The 26,689-nt window shown below is 36.9% G+C and overlaps 1 protein-coding gene across 1 annotated transcript in view; it reads left to right on the forward strand.

Annotated features, from left to right (window-relative positions):
- MEI4 (meiotic double-stranded break formation protein 4) overlaps positions 1-26,689 on the forward strand; it is a 166,189-nt gene that overhangs the window by 90,239 nt on the left and 49,261 nt on the right. Inside the window, exon 3 of the mRNA XM_057737768.1 lies at positions 5,857-5,988. Coding sequence (XP_057593751.1) covers positions 5,857-5,988 — 132 coding nt within the window. The remainder of the gene's footprint in view (positions 1-5,856; positions 5,989-26,689) is intronic.

Raw genomic sequence — 26,689 nt, forward strand, 5'->3', positions numbered from 1 at the left:
AGCAATAGAGCTTGATCTGGGCATTCTTGACCATACCTTGTTTCTCCTAATTGTTACCCTTTTTCCCTTTTATTTTTAAACTGAGGAGTACTCTTAGTCAGGAGATAGGCACCCTCTGAGAATCTCTTATCACTGCAGTCTCAAAGAGATGACTTTCCCTGGGAGCTAAAGCCAAAGGAGCAGGTCCTGTACATCTTTACCCAACCTGCGCCTTTACTTTTTAATCTCAGAACATCTATTTTACTTTCATTTTGGAAGGATTTTTGCTGGATATAGAATTCTGGGTTGACATTTTTTTTTTTTTCAGCATTTTAAAGATAGTAATCTAGTCTCTTCTACCCACCATAGTTTCTGATGGGAAGTCCACAGTTCCTTGTATTATGTTCCCTGTAAGATGTCATTTTTCTCTGACTGCTCGCAAGTTTGTCTCTTTATCCACAGTTTTCAGGATTTGGCTCTGATATGCTTAGCCTTTTTTTTTCTTTTTATATTTATTACTTGCAGTCCAGTGAGATTCTGTAAGATGTCATTTTTCTCTGACTGCTCGCAAGTTTGTCTCTTTATCCACAGTTTTCAGGATTTGGCTCTGATATGCTTAGCCTTTTTTTTTCTTTTTATATTTATTACTTGCAGTCCAGTGAGATTCTTGAATGTATGCATTTAATATATGTCTTTCACCAGATTCAGGAAGTTTTCAGCCATTTTTTTCTTCAAACATTTTCGGCCTGTTCTGACCCATTTCTACTTGTGGTTCCCAATTACACTTATGATAGACCTGTGTATATTGTCCCTCACATCCCTCAGATTCTTTTCATTCCTCAGGCCGCCTAAATTCTACTGACCTATATTCAAGGATACAGACTCTTTCACTCAGTTGTCTTCATTTTGCTCCTGAGCTCATCCACCTTGAGTTTTTATTTCACATATTCTTGAATCTCTACTTGGTTCTTTTTAATATTTTCTCTTTCTCTACTGAATTTGTATCTTTTGGGTCAATAGTCACATTAAGCACAGTTCTAATATCTGTCTTAAAATCCCATTTTGTAAACTGCACCACAGAATCTGAGTTGCTGCTACTTCTGCCATGATCAAGGCAGCACAGAGAGAGAATTTTCCAAAACTGCCAGTCCCAGAATGATATTCATTATCAGGTATCTCCTGAATCAGGAAGACTCCTGCCAGCTGTTCCAGAATCCTGCTGCATCTGCTAGGAACTGTATCATCATTCAGAAGAGGTGTCCTACAACCTGCCTTTCACCTCAAGTAATTATGACCGTGTCTTACATAAGATCAACTGATTACAAACATTTAAATTATATCCAGAACCTTCTCTGAAATAGAGTCTTCACCTCTTTAGCATCAGAAGTGTGCTTGAAGAATACTTGAATGGTGATTCCAGTCTGTCTGTTGTGGACTGATCCTCTGATTATTCCACGTTCATATACTCCCTTTTTCCAATATTCAAACTTCCCTCAAATCTCAATAGCAACAGCAATGTGCTCTGAAAATATAATGCACCAGTGCTGCAGAGAAACAAAAATCTATAGACCTCTTCTCAAAAGGATGGATTCAAAGTCTCAATCATTTTGTGTGATGTAGTATGATGTGATGATCATCCCTATGCTAGCTCAGTCACAATTATAGTTTGATACTTTGTAATTCATGGACTAAATTATGAAATACACACACACACACACACACACACACACACTCTCACAGAGGAAGGAAAGATAACCCATCATAGCCTTCAATTTTATAACTGGTTGTAAGTCCATAATTTGTATTGACTGTCTTCCTCCTGTCCTCAGCCAGGACTTCACTTAGCTGGTTTACCCGGAGTTTCATCCCTGAAGGATCTGAGGTTTTGATCATCTTGCCTCAATGAGGTTGCTATAGTATCCTATTTACTTGTACCACTTGATGCGTCTGTAACATAGAGCAATCCCTGGCTTCCAGATGTAATCTTCCCTGCTGCCATGACATTGTAAATCTCTGTTTTTCTGCTTCATTGAGATCAGTTGTGTTGGCCAACACAGGAACCCCTTTTTTGCCATTGGTATAGTGGCTTGAAGAAATCCATGTAGCCAGTTGGAAATCTCAATTTCCAGGTCATGAAGACATTGTTGCGTCCTTTGGTTGGAACCATTTTCACTTGGTTTTGTAGACCTCTAAGGCAAAATACAAGGCCATAAGTATGGGAGTAACACTTTGCTGATAAATCATTAGATGTACTATTGAGTTCCCATTCTTACTTTAAAATACCTTGACTCCTGAACCGTGTATTCTGGCAGTGTGAGAAAGAGCATCGTATATTGGTTTCTGGTTTAGAGCATAAGTTTCCTATTTACTCAACCTTATAAGAAGTGGTATTCTAGTTGGAACTAACCACTCAAGGAAAATTTACTTCTCCTTTTAGTTTCTGCTGGATCTCATTTTGTATCTAGTTCAACTACTTGATGATGGAGTATTGCTGTTTACACCTGACCTTAGATAACAGCCAGTTCAGGTGAGCAGCTCTGGGCATATGGTCACTTGGTGTCCCACAATCAGGGACTCATTCAGTCTCTACTGGGAGCAAATAGCATAAGCAAAGAGGCTTTGTTTTTTCCATAAAGGATAGTATTTACTTGTCAAGAAAGGTATGATTTTCCAAACCCAAGCGCCCTCCTTTGTGATTGTCTCATTACGGTAAGCTACAGGCATCACAGAGTATACTGATTAGCTCCAGGAATACTGGCTCTTACTGGTCTCTTTATATGCTCCTTTGGACCCTTCTCAAAATTCACAGCCTTGTGATTTCTCAATATATGCATCTGAGTATAAAACCAAAAGGATATATGTTGCCTCAAAGATCCAGAGGCATATCAAGCATCATATATGTTTATTAGTGATAGGAAATACAGCTAAAGCAACATGTTTTTCACTTTGGGGGTGTGTTCCAACGTGCATCAGACCCAAAAACTTCCCAGCTATATCAGGCACCTGAATTCTGGGGTTCACTCTCTGGAAAGCATGTGTTGTACCAGGGCCCTCAAAACCCCTTCCATATCAGCATGAAGTCATCAGTACAGTGTACTGGCATGATGCCCTGTGGACCGTTTCAATGATCAGAATCCTGTCAACTAGATGATGACCCACAGCCTGCAAGTTGACATAGCCTTAATAGGACAGGAAAAGTGCCCTGTTGTCTCCTAGGTGAATGCAGACTCCCAGATCAAAACCTGCCTAACAAGTATCGGAGGCAGAGAGCTACATCTGGAACAGTAATTAGCACTGTGTAGTTAGAAACACCACCCGATTAATTTTATGATAACTCACTGCCATTCTCCAAGATCCTTCAATTTCACCCACTGGTCAAATAGGCAGATTTATCGGGCATGTGGTAGGAATTTCCGCCTCTGAATATTTCAAGACTAACATGGCAGTGAGCTCTGTGAATCCTTCAGGTGGATATATAGATCCAAGCACCTTTGGGAAGACCGAGTTTACAGTACTGACTCCCTAAACCAGTGGGTCACCAAGATAGCATCCTGCTGCTTCTACTAGGATTAAGACCTTGGAAATGTAGGAAGCCTCTGAACCAGCTTCAGGATAAGCGAGAACCATGCCACCTCTGCCACAGTCTGCAGCAACGAAATGCATGCCCTGTGCCCTGCTGCTCCTCTTACGGAACACACTGCTAAGTCTGCTTCTCAAATGAGTACTCTCATTGGCAGAACTCAAATCACATCCGAAATCCTAACTGCAGAGGAATATGGGGAAATTTATTTATAGTTCCCCCGTCCCTGAAATACAGAAGGACGTGCTCGAGTAGAAAAGGATGGCATGGGTGTTGGCAAGTCCTTCCATGGTTTCCACGGAAGTTGCCTCATGTGTAATGTAATGTAACCCCAGGCCTCGACATCAGCCTCTCTCAGAATTCCACTGCATTTACAAAAGGGCAGGTGACAATTAAAATGTAAGGAAGAATAGAGACCATTTTATAATAATATTCACAGAATTTTAAATCACCTTAATCGCTCTGTACTTAATCTTTGCTCTTGTATGAACCACAGTCATGTTGGGGAGACAGTCATAGTTCATAGCCATATTGTAGAAAAGCTCTTTTTGTTGAACTTCCCTTCTCACCAATGTCCTTTAAAAGGACTGTATTAACTCTAGACAAATGGATTTTATTTCTAGTATTTAACTTCTCAAAGGTCAATGAATTAAATGTATAACCTTCAATGTTTTTATGTTATTTTCTTACATTATAACACTTAACACTTACTGGATACTTACTAGGGGCCTGACCCTGCGTTAATCATTTTTGCTGTCTAACTTAGTTTGCACGACTCTGTGTAGTGGGTACTGTCCCAGTCTCTATTTTGCAGATGTGTAAGCTGAGACATAAAAGGTTAAGTATGTTGTTAGTAGAAGTTAATAAGCGTGGAGATGGGATTTGACGCAGGCAGTGTTGGGCTTCAGCGTCCGCAGCCTACCCTGTCACGCCTTCATTTCATCCCCACTCTGTAAAGTCCCTTTCATTTTACTGTGAAAGTTTTCTTCTCTTTAAGTTACCCCCTAAAGATTAAATATTGAGGAAAAAAGGTAAGTAAACAATTAAAGCATCAGTGAAGTACTCAACAGAAGTTTCTTAGAGCTTAGTTAAGAGTAGTGTTTCTTTCAGGTACAAAGAAAAATGTAAAAAATATGACATCTAATAAGTGGTACTGGAGAGTTACACAAAAGATAGGAGTCTTAGCTAATTACATTATTAGGAAATAACAGTGATAACTATGATTTTCTGGGATAATAAACTGATCTGGTTTTGGTTTTAAATTTGAGAAGTTGGTTTAGAAAACTATTATTAACAACTAGTTATGCATGTCTGGATTTATAAGAGAAATTTCTTTTAAAGTCTATAACCCATTCACTTTTTTAGTGTCATTGATTAACTTTTAAAGTATATAATTACAAAATCAGTTTGAGAGATATCTACATTAAGTGTACATTCTGAAGGACGCAGATGGCATTTCCTAGTTTCATATGGCATTAGTTATTTAGCATTGTCATTTAAACATTTTATATATAAAATCAGTGTCTCCTCAATATGATTTTAAGCTCATAGAGAACAGTGACAAGGTAGATGCTGTTTCTGTGTTTTGAGAAACTCCTTGAAGCCTCCTTTCTCTCAGATATATTAAAGGAAAGATTTAATGAAATTCCAGGTATGAGGTACATACACCTTAATGTGAATAATAACCAAATGGCCTTTCTCCTAATAACTGTACGAGATAGAGTTTGTCTCCCACTGTCATCTGAAATTTATTTAATGATGAGTTCTTTTGCTGCCTCTAGATGAAAATTCATAGTCCTCACATTTTTTTCTCTTCACGCTAAAGCACCTCTCTTTTGACTGACAGAGAATAACACCTGTCCCTCTGCAGCATGGAGGTGGGACTCTCCCCAAAGACATCATTAAACTTTTTCCTCTTACCCTTTTTATCCATCTCTACCTCTACATCTCCTTATCTATATTTAGTGGGTAAGGGCTTGAGAGTCTTGTTTTATCATCTCCTTGATTCATTCTGTATGTAGTCTGTCATCTAAATGATATGATCTTTTGGTCCTTCAGCTAAAACTTCCATTTTAGCACCTTGTCACACATTTCAAAATATTAACTGCTATAAAATTTCATTACTTCCATTACGATAATCTATTTCACAGTTTTGCTCAAGACTGACCCAGAATTATGTTGACAGTTTTTGTACTCCCTGCATCATGAAGCTCAATAGTAAATCTTAGTAAATGCCCAGGAAGTATATTTTGACCTGACTTGATAAAAAGTAGAAACCTACTCATTTTGATCTTTAGTTTCAGGTGCAACAGTATGTCTCTCAGAGTCTGGTAACCCTGGGAAGTTGCAGCTTGTTGAGAAAATCTATAATATCTCTGCTTCTCTCAGAAGTAAACAGCTTTGCTGATGATCTGGGCACCATCAATCAGGTACATATAACTTGAAACTATAACTTTCATTTTTAGTTAATACAGCTATAGACTTTCCTCTCCCTTTCTTCTCCCCTCTTCTTTCCAGGCTGACATTTTTAGTCATTACCTTATTTCTAATGTATGTGAATACTGTTACTGCCTGCTGAAATTACAGAAAGATATTTTCAGAAAATAGTTTTCAAAATAGTGCCATTTTATCATCCTTACTGGTATATATGTGCCAAAGGTGTCAGCACTGGTGGTAAAGGAATGGCCTTAAACCTCTCCAAGCAGGCAGCATGTTCCTAAAGAAAAGCAGTGAGAGGAAAGTGAACAGAAGAGAATGCTAAATGGAGAACAGCCTCTGACCAGCGGTTCTTATTGCTCATTGCTCATGAGACTCATATGGCTAGCTTTAAATATCCTGTTCCCAAGCTGTATGCCAATCCAAGTAAATGGAGGTCTCTGGGATTAAGATGCAGCTATTGGAATTGTTAAAGCTCACCAGGTGATTCCAGTGTGCAGCTAAGGTTGAAAACAATGCTTGAAGCCCTTTTATCTGTGCAGAGTCTTAGGTCACTGCTGACACATGTGTCTAAGGAACAGAAGTCATTCCCACGCTTTAATGTTGACAAGTGGCATGTTATGTGTTCACTTTGTCAGTTCATTTAATACTATTATTGTTTCTGTGGTAGAATTAAGCACAATTAAAGGAAATCAGAGACAGAAATGTTTTGATAAAGAGAAAAAATTAATATATATGTATAATATTAAATACTTTTAACCAACTTCTTATATCTAAGTTCTCTACATTTGATGGCATATTCCAAAATATTGTATAATCTAATTGAATTCAATCAATGACATGGTAAATCATCTAGTCAGCATTTTTTCAAGTGACTGTTAAGTGGTGAGCCCTTGTAAGAGTGTTAAATATATTTTTAAAAAGTAGTTGTTACTGATCTCAAGGAGCTAAAAATCCATTTGAGAAAGAAATAAGGCACATTTACTGATGGAAAAAACAGTGAAGTGTTAAAATACATAGTGCTGGTTTTAGGAACTCCAAGATCAAGGAATTGATCAAGGTAGGTTGCAAGTCCCTGAAAAGACTTCATGGAAAAGGAACAGCTTGAAAAATGGATTTGAATTGAAAAGCAGATAACATGTAATGTTGAGGCACTGGGTGTTATTTTTAAAAGGTGTGCCCAGAATTCTGAGGAAACAAGGTGAGGTCATGGCATTAAAAATAGGAAGCAATGTGGGAAATTAGTTTGATGGAATCAGATTTCTGTGGAGAATAACAAAGTACAAAAAAGAACATTTTATTTACATATTCTCATTTAATTTTCATCAAAATACATGAAGTAGTTATATTTTTTACCAAGTTTACAGATAAAGAAGTCAAGCCTTAGCGCAATTAAGCAACTTGACCAAGATTGCAGAAAGAACATATGCTAAAAGCCATAATTCAAAGCCAGGCATTCTGATTGTTAAGCCATTTAAGAACACGAGTAACAATAGCATGACAACAAGAACTAGTTTTTGGCAGGTAATGTGTGTTAACATGCTTTACATGAATTGTCCCATTCAATCCTTTTAATAACCCTTCAAGGTATTAGTATTGTTGTTTAAAGACACAGAAACTACTCATCACCATTCTTAACAATGGATAACACAATTCACTCCAGCCAATTTAAGTAGAAAAGAATGAACTGTACTCAATGCTCTGTGGTGACCTAAATAGGAAGGAAATCCAAAAAAGAGGAGATATATGTATACGTACAGCTGATTCACTTTGCTGTACAGTATAAACTAACACAATATTGTAAAGCAACTCCAGTTTAAAAAAAAAAAAGAATGCATGAATAACTGTGGAATTGTTGAAGAAGAGACTAGGCCGTACTTTCATGAATAGCTCTGACAAACACACAGCAGAATTTGTCTCCAGAGGAATTGCTGCCTTTGCCATCATGACCGGGAAGCTGCCTGCTGACTCAAGGAGCTACTACTACAGACACAGGGTCCATAAAACAGTCCTGCCACAATGTACAACAGTCCAGATATATGCCCTGTGTTGTCCTGTCTCACTGTGTGATTCAGTGTCAACTAATTCATTTATTTCTAAACCAACAACATATTCAGAACCCTAGCAGCAAGGAAGTATAGAAAATATGGTTTTATGCTTTTTCAGCTCTTTTACTGTAAAAGGGTGATAGAATGACTAATGATGTAGTTAGTCCAAGGCATCTATCACATGTAAGGCTCAGAAATTCAGTAACATGGTGGTAAGATATGGAGTCAGAGTAGTAGGGAATACAGCGCAGAGAGCATGAATGCAGGGAAGCCATTTATTTAGGACTCTCAAGGCAATAGATCTTCTACAAGTAGCAATAGAAATAACCACTTATATATGAGAGGTGTTACTCAAAGGACTCAAGGAAAGATTTGATGTGAAGGAGAGAGGAGGGCCAGTGTAGAAAATAATATTATGAAACAAAGAGATAGGAAAAATGATATCACTAAGAAGAATTAGGTAAATGGGAAGCAATGCTTGTTTGTGAACAGAAAAAGTTGAGTCTGTATATATTGAATGTGAGGAAACATTGAAGTACTCTAACTATAGGCAGATGGAAATATGAAGTTAAAACTTGAGAGAAAGGAGGGGGGCATAGATAAAAATTAGGGGAATATCACTATATGGCAGTCATGAAATCATGGTCAAAAAGAGAACAGGGACTCAGAGAAAAGTACTGTGGGATGGGAGAGACAGGTGTACAAACAAGGAAAGAGAAGACAAGCTTTATTTTAATATTAGATGTTAGATACCTATTATAAATATCAGGCTTATATGATTTAAATTTTTATCAGATAGAAACAATAATACATATTGTATATAATATGGATTATGCAAAAAATCTGTAAATAAAATTATTAAAGTCATACTACATGTTTCATGACTTTCCAGTTTTCTTTATGCCTCTTAGACATAGTCTTATTGTTGGACATATAGTTTCTTACTGTCTGCATGCTGACTTCTGATATAAACCTTAACATTAACCATTTTCTGAAATTGATTCATGGAGATACATTTCAGAAGTTGACTTTATTGCATTAACTGCATTCAACTCTTATTGGTGATTTGCACCTCAAACTTGCATCTTAAGATGACTTTTTGGACAAAGCATAGCAAAATGTCTAATTATTTTTAAAAAGTAAAATTTCTTGGAACTTATGAAAAAGAATTAAAAAGTAATAAAAGTTATTGTTAACAGAGTAGCCTTCCCAGTGTAAATGGCTAAAGCTGTGGACAAATATATGAATTAGAGAATTTCAGACAATAGGCAATACAAAATTGTGATTCCTGAAGTAAGGGAGGCAAACTATGTGAGCCCATGATTGCCTGGACTTCTGGCCTGGAGGCCCTTTCTGGACTGTGCACAGGTGGAGCCCAGCCAAATCCCAGCAATCTTGCTGAACTGACGAGGCAGAGACTAGAGTTGCAGAGCGCTGATGCAGGTAGTTTCTGGGTCAGGGTGATGGAGGGAAGAAAACTGAAGAGGAAGAGCTCAAGTAAAACTCAGAGGTCTTGATTATTTGTTGAATACTAAGCTGCACAAGTGTAGGAGGACACTTCCCAAGGCCAAGCAAAGAAAAACTTCTTAGGAAGGAAATACTTCAAAGAAGTTGTGAGCTGAACAATGGCCAGACTGCACACAGTGCCTGGGACGATCCAAATTCTATCCAGCTATCATGGCAAGACCTTATTTAATAAGGCATTCAGTAGAGACCCTAAAATGTTGCACCCTAGCACTATAATACTTCATAGTCCTAGGATAAAGGCTATGCTAGATGGATTCTAACAGAGCTTGGAAAAACACCTTGAAGAGAACTTGCTGATTCGCAGGTAAATTAGCTGCCTGCTGGAACAACATAATACAGAAACTCAGCAACATGATATCATTAATGTCTGTGTCCATTCAGACCTTAAAACATGTGAAGAAGCAAGAATGTATAACCTATAGCCATGAAGAAAGTATCAGTTAATAGAAATAGGACTAGAAATGACAGAAATAATGGAATCAGCACACAAGTACAAAGATAGCTTTTATATAGATGTTAAAGAAAAATGAAAAGACAACCCACAGAATAGGAGAAACTATTTGCAAATAATTTGACCGATAAGGGGTTAGTATCCAACATATATAAACAGCTCATACCACTCAACATCAAAAAAAAAAAAAAAAACCCAATTAAAAACATGGGTAGAATTGAATGGACATTTTTCCAAAGAGGAAATGAAGATGGTCAACAGGCATAGGAAAAGATGCTTAACATCACTAGTCATCAGGGAAATGCAAATCAAAACTACAATGAGATATTATCTCACACCTGTCAGAACGGCTATCAACAAAAAGAACATAACAAATGTTAGCAAGAATGTGGGAAAAAGGGGACCCTCATAAATTGTTTGGTGGGAATGTAAATTGGTGCAGCCACTATGGAAAATGGTATGGAGATTTCTCAAGAAATTAAAAATAGAACTACCATATGACTCACCAATTCTATTTCTGGGTATATATCCGAAAAACTCTAATTAAAAAAGATGCATACACCCCAGTGTTTATAGCAGCATTATTTATCATTGCCGAATTATACAAGGGTGAGTCCCGCACTCTGGTCATATTAAAACTTTTATAAATTCCATAGCCAGGGTGCAGATAATTTTTGACTCACCCTCGTGGAAGCAACCTAAGTGTCCATCAAGAGATGAATGGATAAAGAAGATGTGACTGTACACACACACACACACACACACACACACACACACACACACACACACACAGAATACTACTCATCAATTAAAGAATGAAATCTTGCCATTTGCAGCAACATGGGTGGACTTGGGGAGCATTATGTAAAGTGCTCCCCAAGTCCATCCAAAGAAATAAGACAAAGACAAATATATCACTTATATATGGAATCTAAAAAATACAAACTAGTGAGTAAAACAAAAAAAGAAGCAGATGCACACATATAGAGAACAAACTAGTGGTTACCAATGGGGAGAAGAAAGGGGGAGAGGCAATATAGGGGTAGGAGAAAAAAAGGGTTATTGTAGGATTATATGAAATCATGTGTGAAACTTTTGAAAATTATAAAGCACTGTATAATTTAAGGAATCTTTCATTCAATTAAGAAAAAGAAAACTTGAATAATGGGAAGAATAGGAAATTTCAACATGAAAATAAAAGGACTATATACCAATAAAGCTGTTAAAAATATAATAGGTAAATATAAATATGAAAAAAATTTTGACAGTAATCTCAACAATTTAAACATACACATTCCTTGAAAGAAGAAAGTTACCAAAACTGACTCAAGAAGAAATAGAAAACCTAAATTACCCTATGCTGATTAAATAAAGTATATGTAAAATTATAAACCGCTCTACAAAGACAACTCCAGGGTTAAATAAGAAATAATAGCACTCTTAAAAAAAAAGAGAGAGAGAAATAATAGCACTCTTATACAAACTCTCTTTAGAGAATAGAAGAATAGGGAACATTTCTAACTCATTTCATGAGACCATCATTACTTCAGTATCAAAATCAGAGAGGTATTACGAGAAAAAAAAACAAACTCAGAATATCTCTCATGAACACAGAAGTAAATCCTTACTGCATATTAGTAAATAGAATCCAGCGACATATAAAGAAAATAATACATGATATTCAAGTGGGATTCATCCCAGGAATGCAGAGTTGTTTTCACATTCATAAAACAGTCAATATAATTCATAATTTTAACAGAAAAACCCACATGATCTAAGTATATGCAGAAAAATCAGTTGCCAGAATTTACCACCCATTCATGATTCTTTAGAAAAAGTACAAAAGTAAGAATAGAAGGAAACTTTCTCAGCACAATAAATTTTGTTTTCTGTGAAAAACCTACAGATATACCCGTGGTGAAAGACTGAATGCTTTTCCAGCAAGATGAGAAACAAGGGAGGGATGTCCTCTCTCATCACTTCTAGTTATCATTGTACTAGCCCTCCTTGCCATTGCAATAAGGCTGCTGTACTTTGAGAAAGGAAGAAGTAAAACTATATTTGGAATCAATGTGTTCAGGAATAGAGAAAATCCTAGAGTTTTCCAAAAAGCTACCAAGTAGATAATCCTCAAGTAGAGCACACACATATGGCCAATTTATTTTAGACATATCTTAAGGTAATTTGATCAGTAAAGAATGGATCAGTAACTCAGTATAAAAATGAGCAAAATATTTAAACACCTGAAAGAACATATGCTAATGGAGAGTAAATACATGAATAATGTGCAGTTTGATTAGTCAGCAGAGAAAGGCAGTGGACAGTGGCAAGAATGGCTAAAATTAAAAACAATACCAAATTTTGGTGGGGTTGTGGGAAATCATAAATTATTAGTGAGAATGTAAAACAGACTGGCATTTCCTCAGAAAGTCAATTATGCATTTACCATATGGCCGAGCAATTCAACAGCTACATTGACAAGCAAAATTGCCTATAAATGTTCATAGTATCTTTAATCTTTAGAGCATTAATCTGAAAACAACTCATTTCCACTGACAGGAGGAACAATAAGTAAATTCTTAAACATATTTAGTAGAATATTATTTAACCGTAAGATGTATTGAGTCAATAATACACACAACATGGATGAACCTAAAAAATACTAGACTAAGAAATTAAACCAGACAAAAGAGCATATTTGGTTTGATTAAATGTCTAAGAAGTTCTAAAACAGGCAAAATTAACATATGGTGGAAGATACCACAGTAGTGGTTGATTCAACGGTGGGCCTGGGATTGACTAAAAAGGGGCAGGAAGGACTGGAGTGTGATTATAAGGGCATCTGCAATTGTCACAGCTTGTCAAAATGGGCACTGAGGTTCATGGCGCTCCACTGTGTGTAAACCGCACCTCAGTTAAAATATTGGGTTGACCAAAAAGTTCATTTGGTTTTAAGTGAAAATAAAATAACACATGGATAAAGAAGATGTGGTACATATACACAATAGGATATTACTTATCCATAAAAAGGAATGAAATTGGGTTATTTGTAGAGACGTGGATGGACCTAGAGAGTGTCATATAGAGTGAAGTTAAGTCAGAAAGAGAAAAACAAATTTCATATAATAACACATATGCGGAATCCAGAAAATGGTATAAGGGATATTGTTTGTAAAGCAGAAATAGAGACATAGATGCAGAGAACAAACATATGGATACCAAGGGGGAACAGGGTGGGGAGGGAGAAATTGGGAAACTGGGATTGACACATATACATTATTATTATTTTTTAAGAACTTTTATTGAGATACAGTTAACAGACAATTAACAGCATATATTTAAAGTGTACAATCTCCCAATTCATCCCCCCCCAACCCTCCCCACTTTCCCCACTTGGTGTCCATGTGTTTGTTCTCTACATCTGTGGCTCTATTTCTGCCTTGCATTTCCTCTTTCATAGTTGTTAGCATTTGCCTTATGTATTGAGGTGCTCCTATATTGGGTGCATATATATTTATAATTGTTATCTCCTCTTCTTGGATGGATCCCTTGATCTTTATGTAATGTCCTCTCTTTTCTCTTGTAACATTTTTTATTTTAAAGTCTATTTTTTCTGATGTGACTATTGCTACTCCAGCTTTCTTTTGATTTCCATTTGCATGGAATATCTTTTTCCATCCCCTCACTTTCCATCTATATGTGTCCCTAGGTCTGAAGTGGGTCTCTTGGAGACAGCATATATATGGGTCTTGTTTTTGTATCCATTCAGCCAGTCTGTGTCTTTTGGTTGCTGCATTTAGTCCATTTACATTCAAGGTAATTATCAATATGTATGTCCCTATTACCATTTTCTTAATTGTTTTGTGTTTGTTTCTGTAGGTCCTTTTCTTCTCTTCTGTTTCCTGCTTAGAGAAGTTCCTTTAGCATTTGTTGTAGGGCTGGTTTGGTGGTGCTGAATTCTCTTAGCTGTTGCTTGTCTGTAAAGCTTTTGATTTCTCCATCGAATCTGAATGAGATCCTTGCTGGGTAGAGTATTCTTGGTTGTAGGTTCTTCCCTTTCATCACTTTAAATATATCATGCCACTCCCTTATGGCTTGCAGAGTTTCTGTTGAGAACTCAGCTGTTAACCTCATGGGAGTTCCCTTGTATGTTATTTGTCGTTTTTCCCTTGTTGCTTTTAATAACTTTTCTCTGTCTTTAATTTTTGTCAATTTGACTACTATATGTCTTGGTGTGTTTCTCCTTGGGTTTATCCTGCCTGGGACTCTCTGCACTTCCTGGACTTGCGTAGCTGTTGCCTTTCCCATGTTAGGGAAGTTTTCAACTATAATCTCTTCCAATATTTTCTCGGGTCCTTTCTCTCTCCCGTCTCCTTCTGGGACCCCTATAATGCGAATGTTGGTGTGTTTAACATTGTCCCAGAGGTCTCTTAGGCTGTCTTCAGTTCTTTTCATTCTTTTTTCCTTATTCTTTTCCGCATCAGTGATTTTCACCATTCTGTCTTCCAGGTCACTTATTCGCCCTTCTGCCTCAGTTAATCTGCTATTGGTTCCTTCTAGTGTATTTTTCATTTCCGTTATTGTGTTGCATATCTCTGTTTGTTTGTTCTTTAATTCTTCTACGTCTTTGGTAAACTTTTTGATCTTTGCATCCAGTCTTTTTTCAAAGTCCTGGATCATCTTCACCATCATTATTCTGAATTCTTTTTCTGGAAGGGTGCCTGTCTCTTCTTCATTTAGTTGTTTTTCTGGGGTTTTATCCTGTGCCTTCATCTGGTACAAAGTCCTCTGCTTTTTCATTTTCTCTCTCTTTCTGTGGCTGTGGTTTTCAATTCCACAAGACAAAATACTGCAGATACTGCTTGATACTGCTGTCTGCCCTCTTGTGGAGGAAGGTATCTAGGCGGCTCCTATGTGCTTCCTGATGGGAGGGACTGATGTGGGTAGGGCTGGGTGGGCAGAGCTCAGTAAAACTTTAATCTGCTTGTCTGCCAGTGGTTGGGGCTGTGTTCCCACCTTGTTGATTGTTTGGCCTGAGGCTACTTAGCACTGGAGCTTACAGGCTCTTTGGTGGGGCTAATGGTAGACTCTAGGAGGATTCACGCCAATGAGCACTTCCCAGAACCCCTGCCACCAGTGCCCCTATCTCCTCAGTGAGCCACATCTGCCCCCCACCTCTGCAGACAGCCCTCCAACACCAGCAGGTAGGTCTGGTTCAGTCTCCTGTGGGGTCACTGCTCCTTTCCTCTGGGTCCTGGTGAGCACACTTTTTTGTGTGCCCTCCAAGAGTGGAGTGTCTGTTTTCCCCAGTCCTGTGGAGGTCCTGCAATCAAATCCCGCTGGCTTTCAATGTGTGATTCTCTGGGGATTCCTCCTCCCGTTGCTGGACTCCCAGGTTGGGAAGCCTGACATGGGGCTCAGAACCCTCACTTTAGTGGGTGGACTTCTGCAGTATAACTGTTCTCCAGTTTGTGAGACACCCACCCAGCATTTATGGGATTTGATTTTAACGCAATTGTGCCCCTCCTACTGTCTCATTGCGGCTTCTCCTTTGTCTCTGGATGTGGGGTGTCTTTTTTGGTGAGTTTCAGTGTCTTTCTGTCAATGATTGTTCATCATTTAGTTGTAATTCCGGTGTTCTTGCAAGAGGGAGTGAGTGCACATCCTCCTACTCTGCCATCTTAATCCTCTCTCAACACATATACATTATTGATACTATGTGTAAGATAGACAACTGGTGGGAACATGCTGTATAGCTCAGGGAATTCTACCTAATGCACCATGGTGACCTGACTGGGAGGGAAGTCCAGAAGGGAGGGGATATCTGTATATATATGGCTGATTCATTTTGTTGTACAGTGGAGGCTAACACAACGTTGTAAAGCAACCATACTCCAATAAAAAGACAAAGAAAAAAACACAAACAAATAAAATAAAATATACATTTTTTATTTTCACCAAGAACTTTATTGAACAACATATTCATTAACTGAATGAAATTTTTGGCCAAGAATATATTCTTTGAAATTTAACAGTTTTTTCTGAATCCAAAATAACTATAATAATATGATTTTCTCAGTGCTTTTATAAAGTGAGTGCTTTAGCTTACTTTAAAGACTTTATTTCTTTGTTGATGTTATAATGAATGCAAAGATGTCACCAAGAACTTTATGAAAAACAGTTTTAGCTTTTAGTAACAGAAAGTTTTCTGAGTAGTCGCTAAGTCAAAAACTAAAAATATGTATATATAATGCACTATATATGAATCTGATTCAATTTCCAATGTATTCATATATAAGAAGCAGTAGAGATCCTGTTTTATAAAAATTAGTAGGAAATTCAGTAATTATTTAGATATTTATTGAACCTTATTATATATCAAACACTATTTTAAACGTTTCATACTCCTCTGGGGCTTTTACATATATTTTTGTTTAAAATATATAGTTATTACAGTGGAATATTACTTGACTATAAAAAAGAAATCTTGCCATTTAGGACAACGTGGATGAATCTAGAGGGTATTATGCTGTGTGAAATAATTCAGAAAAAGACAAATACCACATGATCTCACTTATATTTGGAATCTAAAAAACAAACAAACAGTACAATACAAAACAAAAGTAGACTCAATGATACAGAAAACAAATGGGTGGTTGCCAGGGCAGGTTGGAAATAGGTGACTGGGATTGAGAGGTGAAAACCTCCGATTTTAAAATAAGTAAGCCACTGACTGACCACCTTAGTTCTTTGTATTTCACTGACAGTTTTCTTTTTAATTTGTCTTCTGCATCTGATGTGTATATTGTCTCACTTGTTTTTTATAGAGGTAAAATTATAGTAGAAAATATATGTGTCAAATTTAATATATTCTTCATATGTAATCTGTGAACCAGATTTATGAGAAAGTGGGTTTGTATCCTCTTGTTTTATTATCCTTTTCTAGAGCTGTGTTTATTCAAATGCAATTTTCTTAGGTCTCGAAAAAATTGTTTACATGATGCTGACTGTAAAACTTTCCTAATATCTTGACAAATTATGTATTTTGTAGTCTCCTATTTGGAGTCTTTTCTTTATCAATTGATTAAGAATTTGTATCTGTCATTCATTTTGGAGTGGCAGAATCTTCTCATCACAATTATTTTCCATCTTGTAACATAATCACCTTGATTTTCTATTTGTTTTTAAAATAACCTTGAAAAGGTGTCACCCATAGGATTCCATAGACTGCAGACATTGATTTTCTAAGGCCCTGCATTGTTTGGCTGTTCAAAACAGAGAACAAAATCAAGACATTGATTGTAATTTTTCTATCCTAATGCCATTGGGGCTTTGTGTTGGAAAATTTTGTAACTCCTTCTTTGAATGGCTATCCTCCTCTTTTCAGGTAGAATTCAAGCAGATGCCATCTAGGAAAAGCCAGCCAGTACACAGATAGTCACAGAGAGTGCATGGAGTGGATATCTCTATAAAAAATAATAGACATGTTTTTAGTAAGTTTTCTGCTTTGTTTATTAGAATTTTATTAACAAGTTTATAGGTTTGTCTAGATATCTAGACAGTACCTGATTTTCACAGAGTCATCCTTCTCATCAGGCATTACGAAACTTTTATACTACTGAGGTGTTTATCAGTGTATTTTATTTTTAAATTTTAACGTAAGTGGAATGTTTTGTTAATGTAGAAAGACGACATGGGAAAAGAGGCATAACTGTTTAGTTTATACTTTATATGAATATTGAAGAATCCTAACTCCAATCCGGGCTCCAATCTGGGCCTCATTAACCAATCAGTTGCCTTGAGGTGAGAATAAGTAGGAGGGTGGCAAAGACAGTATTTTTTGAAGAAACTGAAATCAGTAGAAAAACTGTTTCTATGGTGTTTCAAGTAAAATCAGATAGGCGAAACAGAGCATCCAGAAACAAGGCAGAAAGCACACAGTACAGAGGTTCTGTGAGGGTCAGGTTTACCCAGACCAAACTGCTGCCCGCTCCTGTGAGCACACACGCAATTGGGCTGTCAGGTTGAATCCTGTTGAGTCAGAGAGACCTTATTCAATCCCAGCTTTACTATTTCAAAGGGATAGACAACCAAAGGGCACAGGTGAAGCAGAAAGAGATGTGGGGCATCCTCTGTGTTTCTCAAGGTCCTTGTTGTGAGATGTGTCTCAATCCTCGAACAGTAGATGAGGTCCCCAAGTGAGCTTTTGTGGAGTTTCTCACACAGAGGGAGTTTTAAGTTGTTAGACAACTCCATTTTATAATACGGAGAATTTTACAGCTTATATGACCATTTTCAAGGAGCTACGTCTCATAGATTCCCAGTCCATTTAGATGAGTAATTTTTTTGCTAGGAACATCCCACTAAGGACACTTAAAAATAAATAAAATTTCCTCTTAATAGCAAATACCAGAAGGTCCACCTGAGGAGGAGTTAGGCCTAGTTACCAGCTTCTTGTTTTTCTCCTGGGGTGTATCCCCACTAAGGACCAGAGGCTTTATCTTCTTCCCCACAAGTGGCTGCCAAGTTTGCGAGGCCTCTGTGTGCTAGAATCGTTTATGGAACCAAGTCAGCTGAGGGAGAAAATTTCTGTATAAAGGTCTGTTTCAGTTGTTCACATGGTAAACAGGGTTATGGTATTTCCCTTAAAAAGTCTGTAAAATTTATGATTATAGTGATATAATATTACATATTATACAATAAACCACACACCAGTAAGAAGATATAAATAATCTAATAGAAAAGTGAGCTAACAATATGAAAAGACAGTTTAATAGAAGAGGAAACACAGAAGGAAAGTTAACCTGAATGATGATCAACCTCAGAAGTGCCAGGAAATGGAAGTCTAGAAATGAGATGTTTCATACTGATTCTATTGACATTAATTTAAAAAAAATTAACTTGGCAACAATATCAGGTGTTAGTGATTGTGTGGGGAAATGGCAGTACTTTTGGAATATTGATAAGGTTGGAGTGAAATCTGAATTTAGAATATTATGTGCATACTCATATTAAATACTTTATAAACCTAATGTTTACAAAGTAAATGAAATTCTACATGAAAATAGATTTTTTTTAATCGGAAGTAAAGCATATTAGCAGAAGAAAACTAAAAAACTCGGCCACTTGCATCAGGAAGCAGTTTTACTTTTCAAATGTCTGTTTAACTTTTTAAATAAAATAAAAGCTAAGCAACTCATTTATAAAAATAGAGCATGCAAATTAAAGGTTCTGAATCCGGAATGAGTTCATGCATACTTTCTCAAAAGTAAACTAATTTTTTACATCAGGGCAAAGTGTAGGAACAAAATAAGCATTTTTAATAAGATAAAGAGAAAAGTAATCATAGCTCAGAGCAAGAAACAGCTGACCTATTTCAGTTGAGAGAGGCACCATATTATTTTCTCAAATGATGCATATTTTGATCATATCTGAGATCTGATCAGCAGTCAGTGCATCAGGGAGAATAGACTTTGCATCATACTGTGCTCCAATGGACAATATAGGGATCAAGGGTCCTCATCATGGCTTTCCCCTTTGTATTTTGAATTGTTTAACAAGGGCTTAGGTGTTCCTGATAATGAGCTTTACTTTAGATTGGTGCAGTTTTTCCTTTACCAGTTTATTTGATGCAAATAATTATTTAATTATTGGGTAAGGATGAAATAAGGCTTAAAATTCTTCAAAATATTCTGTTGGCCTAAACATTTCCACATCATTGAATGCCTTTTTGTAGCTACTCTTGTTAAGAAAGAACTTCTATCTGTCAGCTCAGCTGGCAACAAAGATGAAAGTTAGCTGAGGCATTTGCCACATGGAGGCTAGATATTTTTAAGAGACATCTCCAAGGGTAAGTGAAATCATTTTGGCTAAGAGGGAGAGCTTGGGAATCAGATGTCTGGTTAAAACTCCATGTGACTTCTCAAGTAGTCTGTGTTGTCATCACATCAAACTCGAAGGCTCTAGAATGAATTACAAACTTACAGGCAGTGCAGAAGAACTTTTAAATTAACCACGAGGATGCCTTTGGTAAAATTCAGACTGTACAGGAAAAACAACTCATTTTCTTCAGTAAATAGATTATATTATAGTGAGAAGAGGTGGAGGGGGCAGAAAGAGGAAGAAGGAGGCTATATTTTAAAATAGTGGCTGCCCAAAAGCTTGGGCAGAAACAACTCTGGCAAGCAGACTGGAAGCAGGGCCTTGATGAGCTGGAAAGTGTGGCAGGAATCCTGGAGATGTTTGTTTTTGTCTCTGCTTTCTCTCCAGTGCCTTTGGTAATGGTCATGGTCATGTTAATGTGTATCAGTAGCATGAATGGTTAAAACTGAGAGAAACCCAGTCTCTCTGGCAAAAGGCAGTGGAAATGAGAGCAGGAGAGGATAGTGGGTGGGGAAAGAAGGAGGAGCAAACATAAATTCCGATTGAGAGACATTAGGTGTCCTGTGTTGTTGTTGTTTTTTCCTATTTCCAAGATTGGTTTAACAGATTTGACTATTATAAATTTGTGGGGTGGTGGGATATTGATTAAAAATATAATTACTGGGCTTCCTGGATGGCGCAGTGGTTAAGAATCCGCCCGCCAATGCAGGGGACACTGGTTCAATCCCTGCTCCAGGAAGATCCCACATGCCGTGGAGCAACTAAGCCCATGTGCCACAACTATTGAGCCTGCGCTTTAGAGCCCGTGAGCCACAACTATTGAGCCCATGTGCTGCAGCTACTGAAGCCCACACACCTAGAGCCCATGCTCCGCAACAAGAGAAGCCACAGCAATGAGGAGCCTGTGCACCACAACGTAGAGTAGCCCCCCCTCACCGCAACTAAAGAAAGCCTGTGCACAGCAACAAAGACCCAACACAGCCAATAAAATAAATAAATAAATAAATAAATAAATAATTAAAAATATGTATGTATAATTACTTAGCCTTTTAGAAACCTGGTGAAGTTTTAGACATTGTACTTACTTCAAATAAGTGTTTTGTGGTTGACTGTTATGCAGGTGGTGAGTATTTAAAGTAAAACAGCATTACCGTATTTCTGTGGAGTACAGCCTCCATTTAGATGATGTCACTGAGAAGTTAACACTGGATAAATAACTGGATGTTTGGTTTTATTTTTGTCTGAAAGTAAAATTCTTTAGATCTATTTAAGATGCCTTATTTTGTAAAATCTTCTCTATTACCATAATATCCTCATTAAGTGTTTGGTAACTTTAATTACCCTTTTTTTCTTGTTAAATTCAAAGCCATAGGCCTGTTGAGAAAAAACAACCAAGGAGAAAGTTATAAAGACATAGACAGACTTTTGTATATATATATATAAGAAAAAACCTGTTAAAGAACAAGTAGTTCAAAATAACCATTTGAATCCCTGTCTGGTTCATGCTAGAGGACATAATCAGTGTAAGAAAGATAAAGACCAGGGTGATTTATCACTAAAGGCCATTTACATTACTGTGTGCTTGTGAGTATTGTGCTGGCCTCTTTGTTCTAATTTCAGAAGCCATATCTGAAGAGGCTGTGGCAGTGCAACTCAAAATATGAAAATGAGTTCTTTTTAAAAATGATATTTTTAAGTAATTATTAATTTACTCATGATTGTATCATGAATGAAGATGGAGATGTACTAGAATCAGGAAAATGTGGGGACAGAGAGCAGAGTGCCAGCTGGGAGCCCTGGGTTCTGTTCTGGTTCCATCATTAACTAGTTCAGTGGCTTTGGAAAAATCAAAAATCTGCTCCGCTGAGCCTAATTCTAAAATCAGATGCAGTTGCTGTTTGGTGAGAAGTATGTTTTGTTTTTTTTTTTGGTCCTCAGTCAGTTGAGTCAAAAACTTAGAATGGCAGCCAATCCAACATGTGGTTTATGGGTACTCTTCAAACCAATTGCATTGTGGTCACTCCACTTTTCTGGCCACTTTACCATTTTACTTTGGAGAGAATCTCAAGGGTTATATAGAGCAGATGCCCACGCAAAGCATAGCAACATTACTAATGCATGTTAGAATGGCTCATGAATCTGTCTGTGTTTGTCTTTCTCTTCACACAATAATTGTCCGTAGCTTTTTGAATCATGATAGGAATAATTACTTGAGTAGAGTTTGTGATCACAAAACCATGTCCTAAAATTTAAATTTGGAATTTCTGATTATTTTTACAACTGCAAAGTCTCTCAGTCTACCTTGAAAGGTCATAGTAAAACATCCTTCAAACCCTTAAAACCTAACAGAAGCCTTCCAGCATTGCATGATGCACTGGGGCTCATTTCCTCCATCTTGAAGATCTAGAGTAGTCATTTCTCCATGAATTGATTAAACTTTCTCAGCTCTTTAAATTTTTGCTCATTAATTCAGAAGTTTATATTGTAAATTGAAATCATTATGTTAAAGAATGATGGGACAAATATACAACGCTAAGTAAACACACAGAAATCAGTAATTTAAATTATCAGTGAATATATCAGAGTATATTGTTATAACACCATGCCTGAATCTGTCCCCTGCTCCTACAATTTGAGGAAAGAAGTTAAAAGCATTGGTTTTATATTTTATTATATAGATTTGTGTTATGTGGATTTAATATAATGCTTAAATATATTTATTTTATATGGATAGTAAAAAATAAAAGAGAAGCCACGACCTTTACACCCTTTCCTAGCCTCCCGGACAAAGCAACACATGCAAGTGGCTTTAGGACCTATGACTTCCTAACCTTCAAGGAATAAGACAGTCTATATACATGTTAAAATGGATGTGAACTTTGTTTCCAGCATGGGTGAGGGTCAGTTTACAGCTCCAAATTTTCAGAAATTCTTTTTCCTTCTTTCTTATCCATTGGGAAACAAGTGAAGCAGGGAAGAATTCATACTCTCCTTTTGTTTTTGTTTTTTTCTAGTTCAGCTATTTATGGTGACTTTTGATGGCTTCGGCCTTATGTGGGTGCCTCAGTTCCAAAATTTCACCTTGTACAGGCAGCACCCTTTGTCTTCCATCCTATGTGGAGGTAGCCAGGTAAAACCCAAAGTGTCAGCAAGGAATTGGCAAATTCCCCGATAGCACAGCTTCAGCAATGTCAGGTAGATCAGCTCTTCGTGTTCAGTCTTGTTATTTCTGACTCCCACAGATGATCCTTATTTTCCAGACAGTTCAGGCCCTCCCCTCCTCTTGTTAATGTTACGTTTGTGTTTCTGCATGGGTCTGTGAGGGGAAATGTGTTTATTTAATACTCTTAGGTATTCTGTAGCATGAGTGTTAATTTGGTTGCCTGGTTCATCATATCTTAGTTTTCTACATTTATTTAATATATTTAGAAAAGATATTGATACATAGAGTGAACTGAGGCTTTAAGTGGAAAAGAATTCAACTTCCCAGTTATTTGTTGAGTAACTCTTTCCTTTGGTTTGCAATACTTCTTTTAGTATATACATTTTCACATATAGCGTTTGTTCATTAATCTAATCTGTAGGTTCCTACACTGCTACCACACTAATTTAGTTACTTTAGTTTTATTAGATATTTTAATACCCAATTGTTATACTTTTTACTAGTTGTTCTTCCTGTTCATACTCCTAAATGGCCTTGAGAATAATTTTTTCCAAGTTCAAAAATAAAACTTTTCATTGAGAATTTTTTTGAGGAAACCATTTTTAAAAATTATGTCTTCAAAAAGACCAGTCACTGTAGTTTATAGTTGACATTCTCTGTATGTATCATGTTTTCTTATTATTTTAACCTTTTGTCGTTACCCATTATATATCAAGTAGAACGTTTCAGGTTCTTCCTTCATCATTGATTTGATTTTCTGTAGTATTGCTTCTTCAGTTTATTATCTTCAATGTGGATTTCAGTTTTCCTTTTGGAATTTTAGTTCTCTTATCAATTTTCCTCATTTCACCACATTCCATTTTTTTTCAGTTTTTATATGCTTTCCATAATTAAACATGCTTGCCTTTTCATCTTCTCTTGGCTTTCCCCTTTCATAACAGGCACACATCCTTTCCGACCACTGAGCTTGTCACACCCGCTTCCCTCTGTTTACTGTGGTCTCCTTCGTGAGTCTTCTCTGTCGTGCTCTTCCTCGTTTTTATGGTGTTCCTCTTCTTGTGTTACCTCAGTGTTTCTCATGGGATCTGTATTTTCATTTGTTTAATTGCCTTTTTCCTTTTCCCTTAAGCTTCTAATGAGAAAATTATCGTTGATCTGACCAACCAGGACTTTCCCACAAATGCCTGTGTCCTTTGTCCCTGGTCAGTGCGCTCAGGTGACAGGAGAAACCCCTCCCACTCCTGTCCTGGGGAGCAGACGGTGGCACCTGTGTTCAGTGCTTTTCTGCTGTCCCGACAGGGCTCCTGTAGCCTTGAACATAGTGCTTGGATGAGTTTACCAGGTAGAGTAGGACTAGAGTGCCAAGCACTGCCATGCACATGGCACCAGCGCTCCCTGATCCCCCTGCCTGTTGTTTGGCAAGTACGGGAGAAGTGGGGGGGAGGTTACGGATTATGTTTCTCTCTTCTGCTCCGTCAGCTTCTGGCTTAGAGTTTCTTTTGCCCTCACAGATTCTTTAGTATGAAACTGGAGGAATCTTGGGGAAGTCATTTTTAACAAAATTTCTATCACCTTTAAGGGTTCTGTGCCCTTACTAGGAGTTGAAAGGAGTGAGGGAACATTTCCTTACTCATTTTTTTGGAGAGTTAATAAAAAATTTAAAATGTGTTTAAATAGAAGAATCAGTGGTGGTCTTTCTGCAAGTTCTGAGGCGGTATATGGAGTCATTCATCATATACAGGAGCAAATAGTTGTGGGGGGACCAGGTATACAGTGGCTGTCACAACAGTTCTGTGCCTTACTGTATAATTAATTAAAGAGAATTTTTGAGTAAGTACAGAAAATGAAGCCAGTTATTTTCACTGTATTTGGCTAGGCTAGCAATAAAATGTCAATTAAATATGATTAATTTTTTTTTCTGTAAGCGGCAAAATGTATTGCTGCAGTTTTAATTGCTGTCAGATTGAGGTCTGTCAGTACTAAAAAGAAATTATCAGAGTCACTTCAGTGTCATAAGAAAATCCAAATGTATTTCAATAATGTATGCTTTCCTGATTGCTTTGCTTTTGCTCCCTGTGGCAAGTAAAATCATAATTGTTCTGAACAATTTTCTGATGCAATTGAAACCTAATGCCTTCTTGGAAGTCTTCGCTAATCACCACAGGCAAGAGCACCCAAATGCTTTCCACTCCTGTCTCTGTATAATAGACATTAACGCATTTTGTTGGAAATAATTATAGTCCAGTATTGCTTACATGTCTTTATTTTTAATGTACTGAGGCTAGTGAAAATGTCTTATCCATTGTTCTTTCTCTGTAACTCACTTATGAAAAAAATAAATGTGTTGATCAGATTAGGATTTTTCACTTTAAATAGAAAGGAATTAACCCATAGTCAGCAACTCTCACTGACCCTGAAACGCTATTGGAATCTAGATCTTCTCACCATGTTCACTTTGTGCAGAAATCCTTTGAGGACCTAAAAAGAATGATTTCAGGTGAAAGGCTGATCTGTGGCTTTCTGTATTTTTCGGAGAAGGTACATATTTGGTACTTTAAAAAGTACTTATTGAAGAAATAGAAAGAAGTGAATTTGACACCAATAACAAAGACAACAAAATTAAAAATAAACTGGGACTACACTAAACTAAAAAGTTTCCTGCAATAGGAAACATCAACAAAATGAAAAGGCAACCTACAGAATGGGAGAAAATATTTGTGAATCATTCCTGATAAAGGATGAATATCCAGATATAAAGAATTCATACAATGCAATAGCAAAAAAAAAAAAAAAATCTGATTTGAAAAATGGGCAGAGGATCTGAATAGACATTTTTCCAAAGAAGACATACAGATGGCCAATGGGTACATGAAAAGGTGCTCAACATCACTAATCATCATACAAATGCAAAACAAAACTGCAATGAGACATCACTTCACACCTGTTAGAATGAGTATCATACAAAAGACAGGAGATTACAAGTGCTGGCAAGGAGGTGGAGAAAATGTGTGCTGTTGGTGGGAATGTAAATGATGCAGACACTGTGGAAAACACTATGGAGATTCCTCAAAAAATTAGAACTAGAACTACCATAATATCCGGCAATTCAACTTCTGGTATATATCCAAAGAAAATGAAACCATGATCTTGAATGGATATCTGCACTCCTGTGTTCATTGCAGCATTATTCACAGTAGCCAAGACATGGAAATGAGGTATCTATCCATGGATGAATGGATAAAGAAAACAGGGCGTAAATACATCAATAAATATAACGTACATATACATATAATACACACACAATGAAATAGTATTCAACTGTAAAAAAGAATTCAGTCTTGCCTTTTTTGACAAAATGGTTGCATCCTGAGGGCATTATACCAAGTGAAATAAGTCAGAGAAGGACAAATGCCATAGTATCACATAGGGACTGGGTGGGGAATGGGAGAGGTGATCAAAAGATGCAAACTTCCAGTTATAAGTAATTTCTAGAATGTAATGTACAGCATGGGGACTGCAATTAACAATACTCTATTGCATATTCAAAAGTTGTTAGGAGAGCAGACCTTAAAAAAGAAAAACTCTAACTGTGTGAGGTGATGGATGTTAACTAAACTTATTGT

The sequence above is a fragment of the Hippopotamus amphibius genome, chromosome 6, assembly GCF_030028045.1.
Source record: "Hippopotamus amphibius kiboko isolate mHipAmp2 chromosome 6, mHipAmp2.hap2, whole genome shotgun sequence".
NCBI lineage: Eukaryota > Metazoa > Chordata > Mammalia > Artiodactyla > Hippopotamidae > Hippopotamus > Hippopotamus amphibius.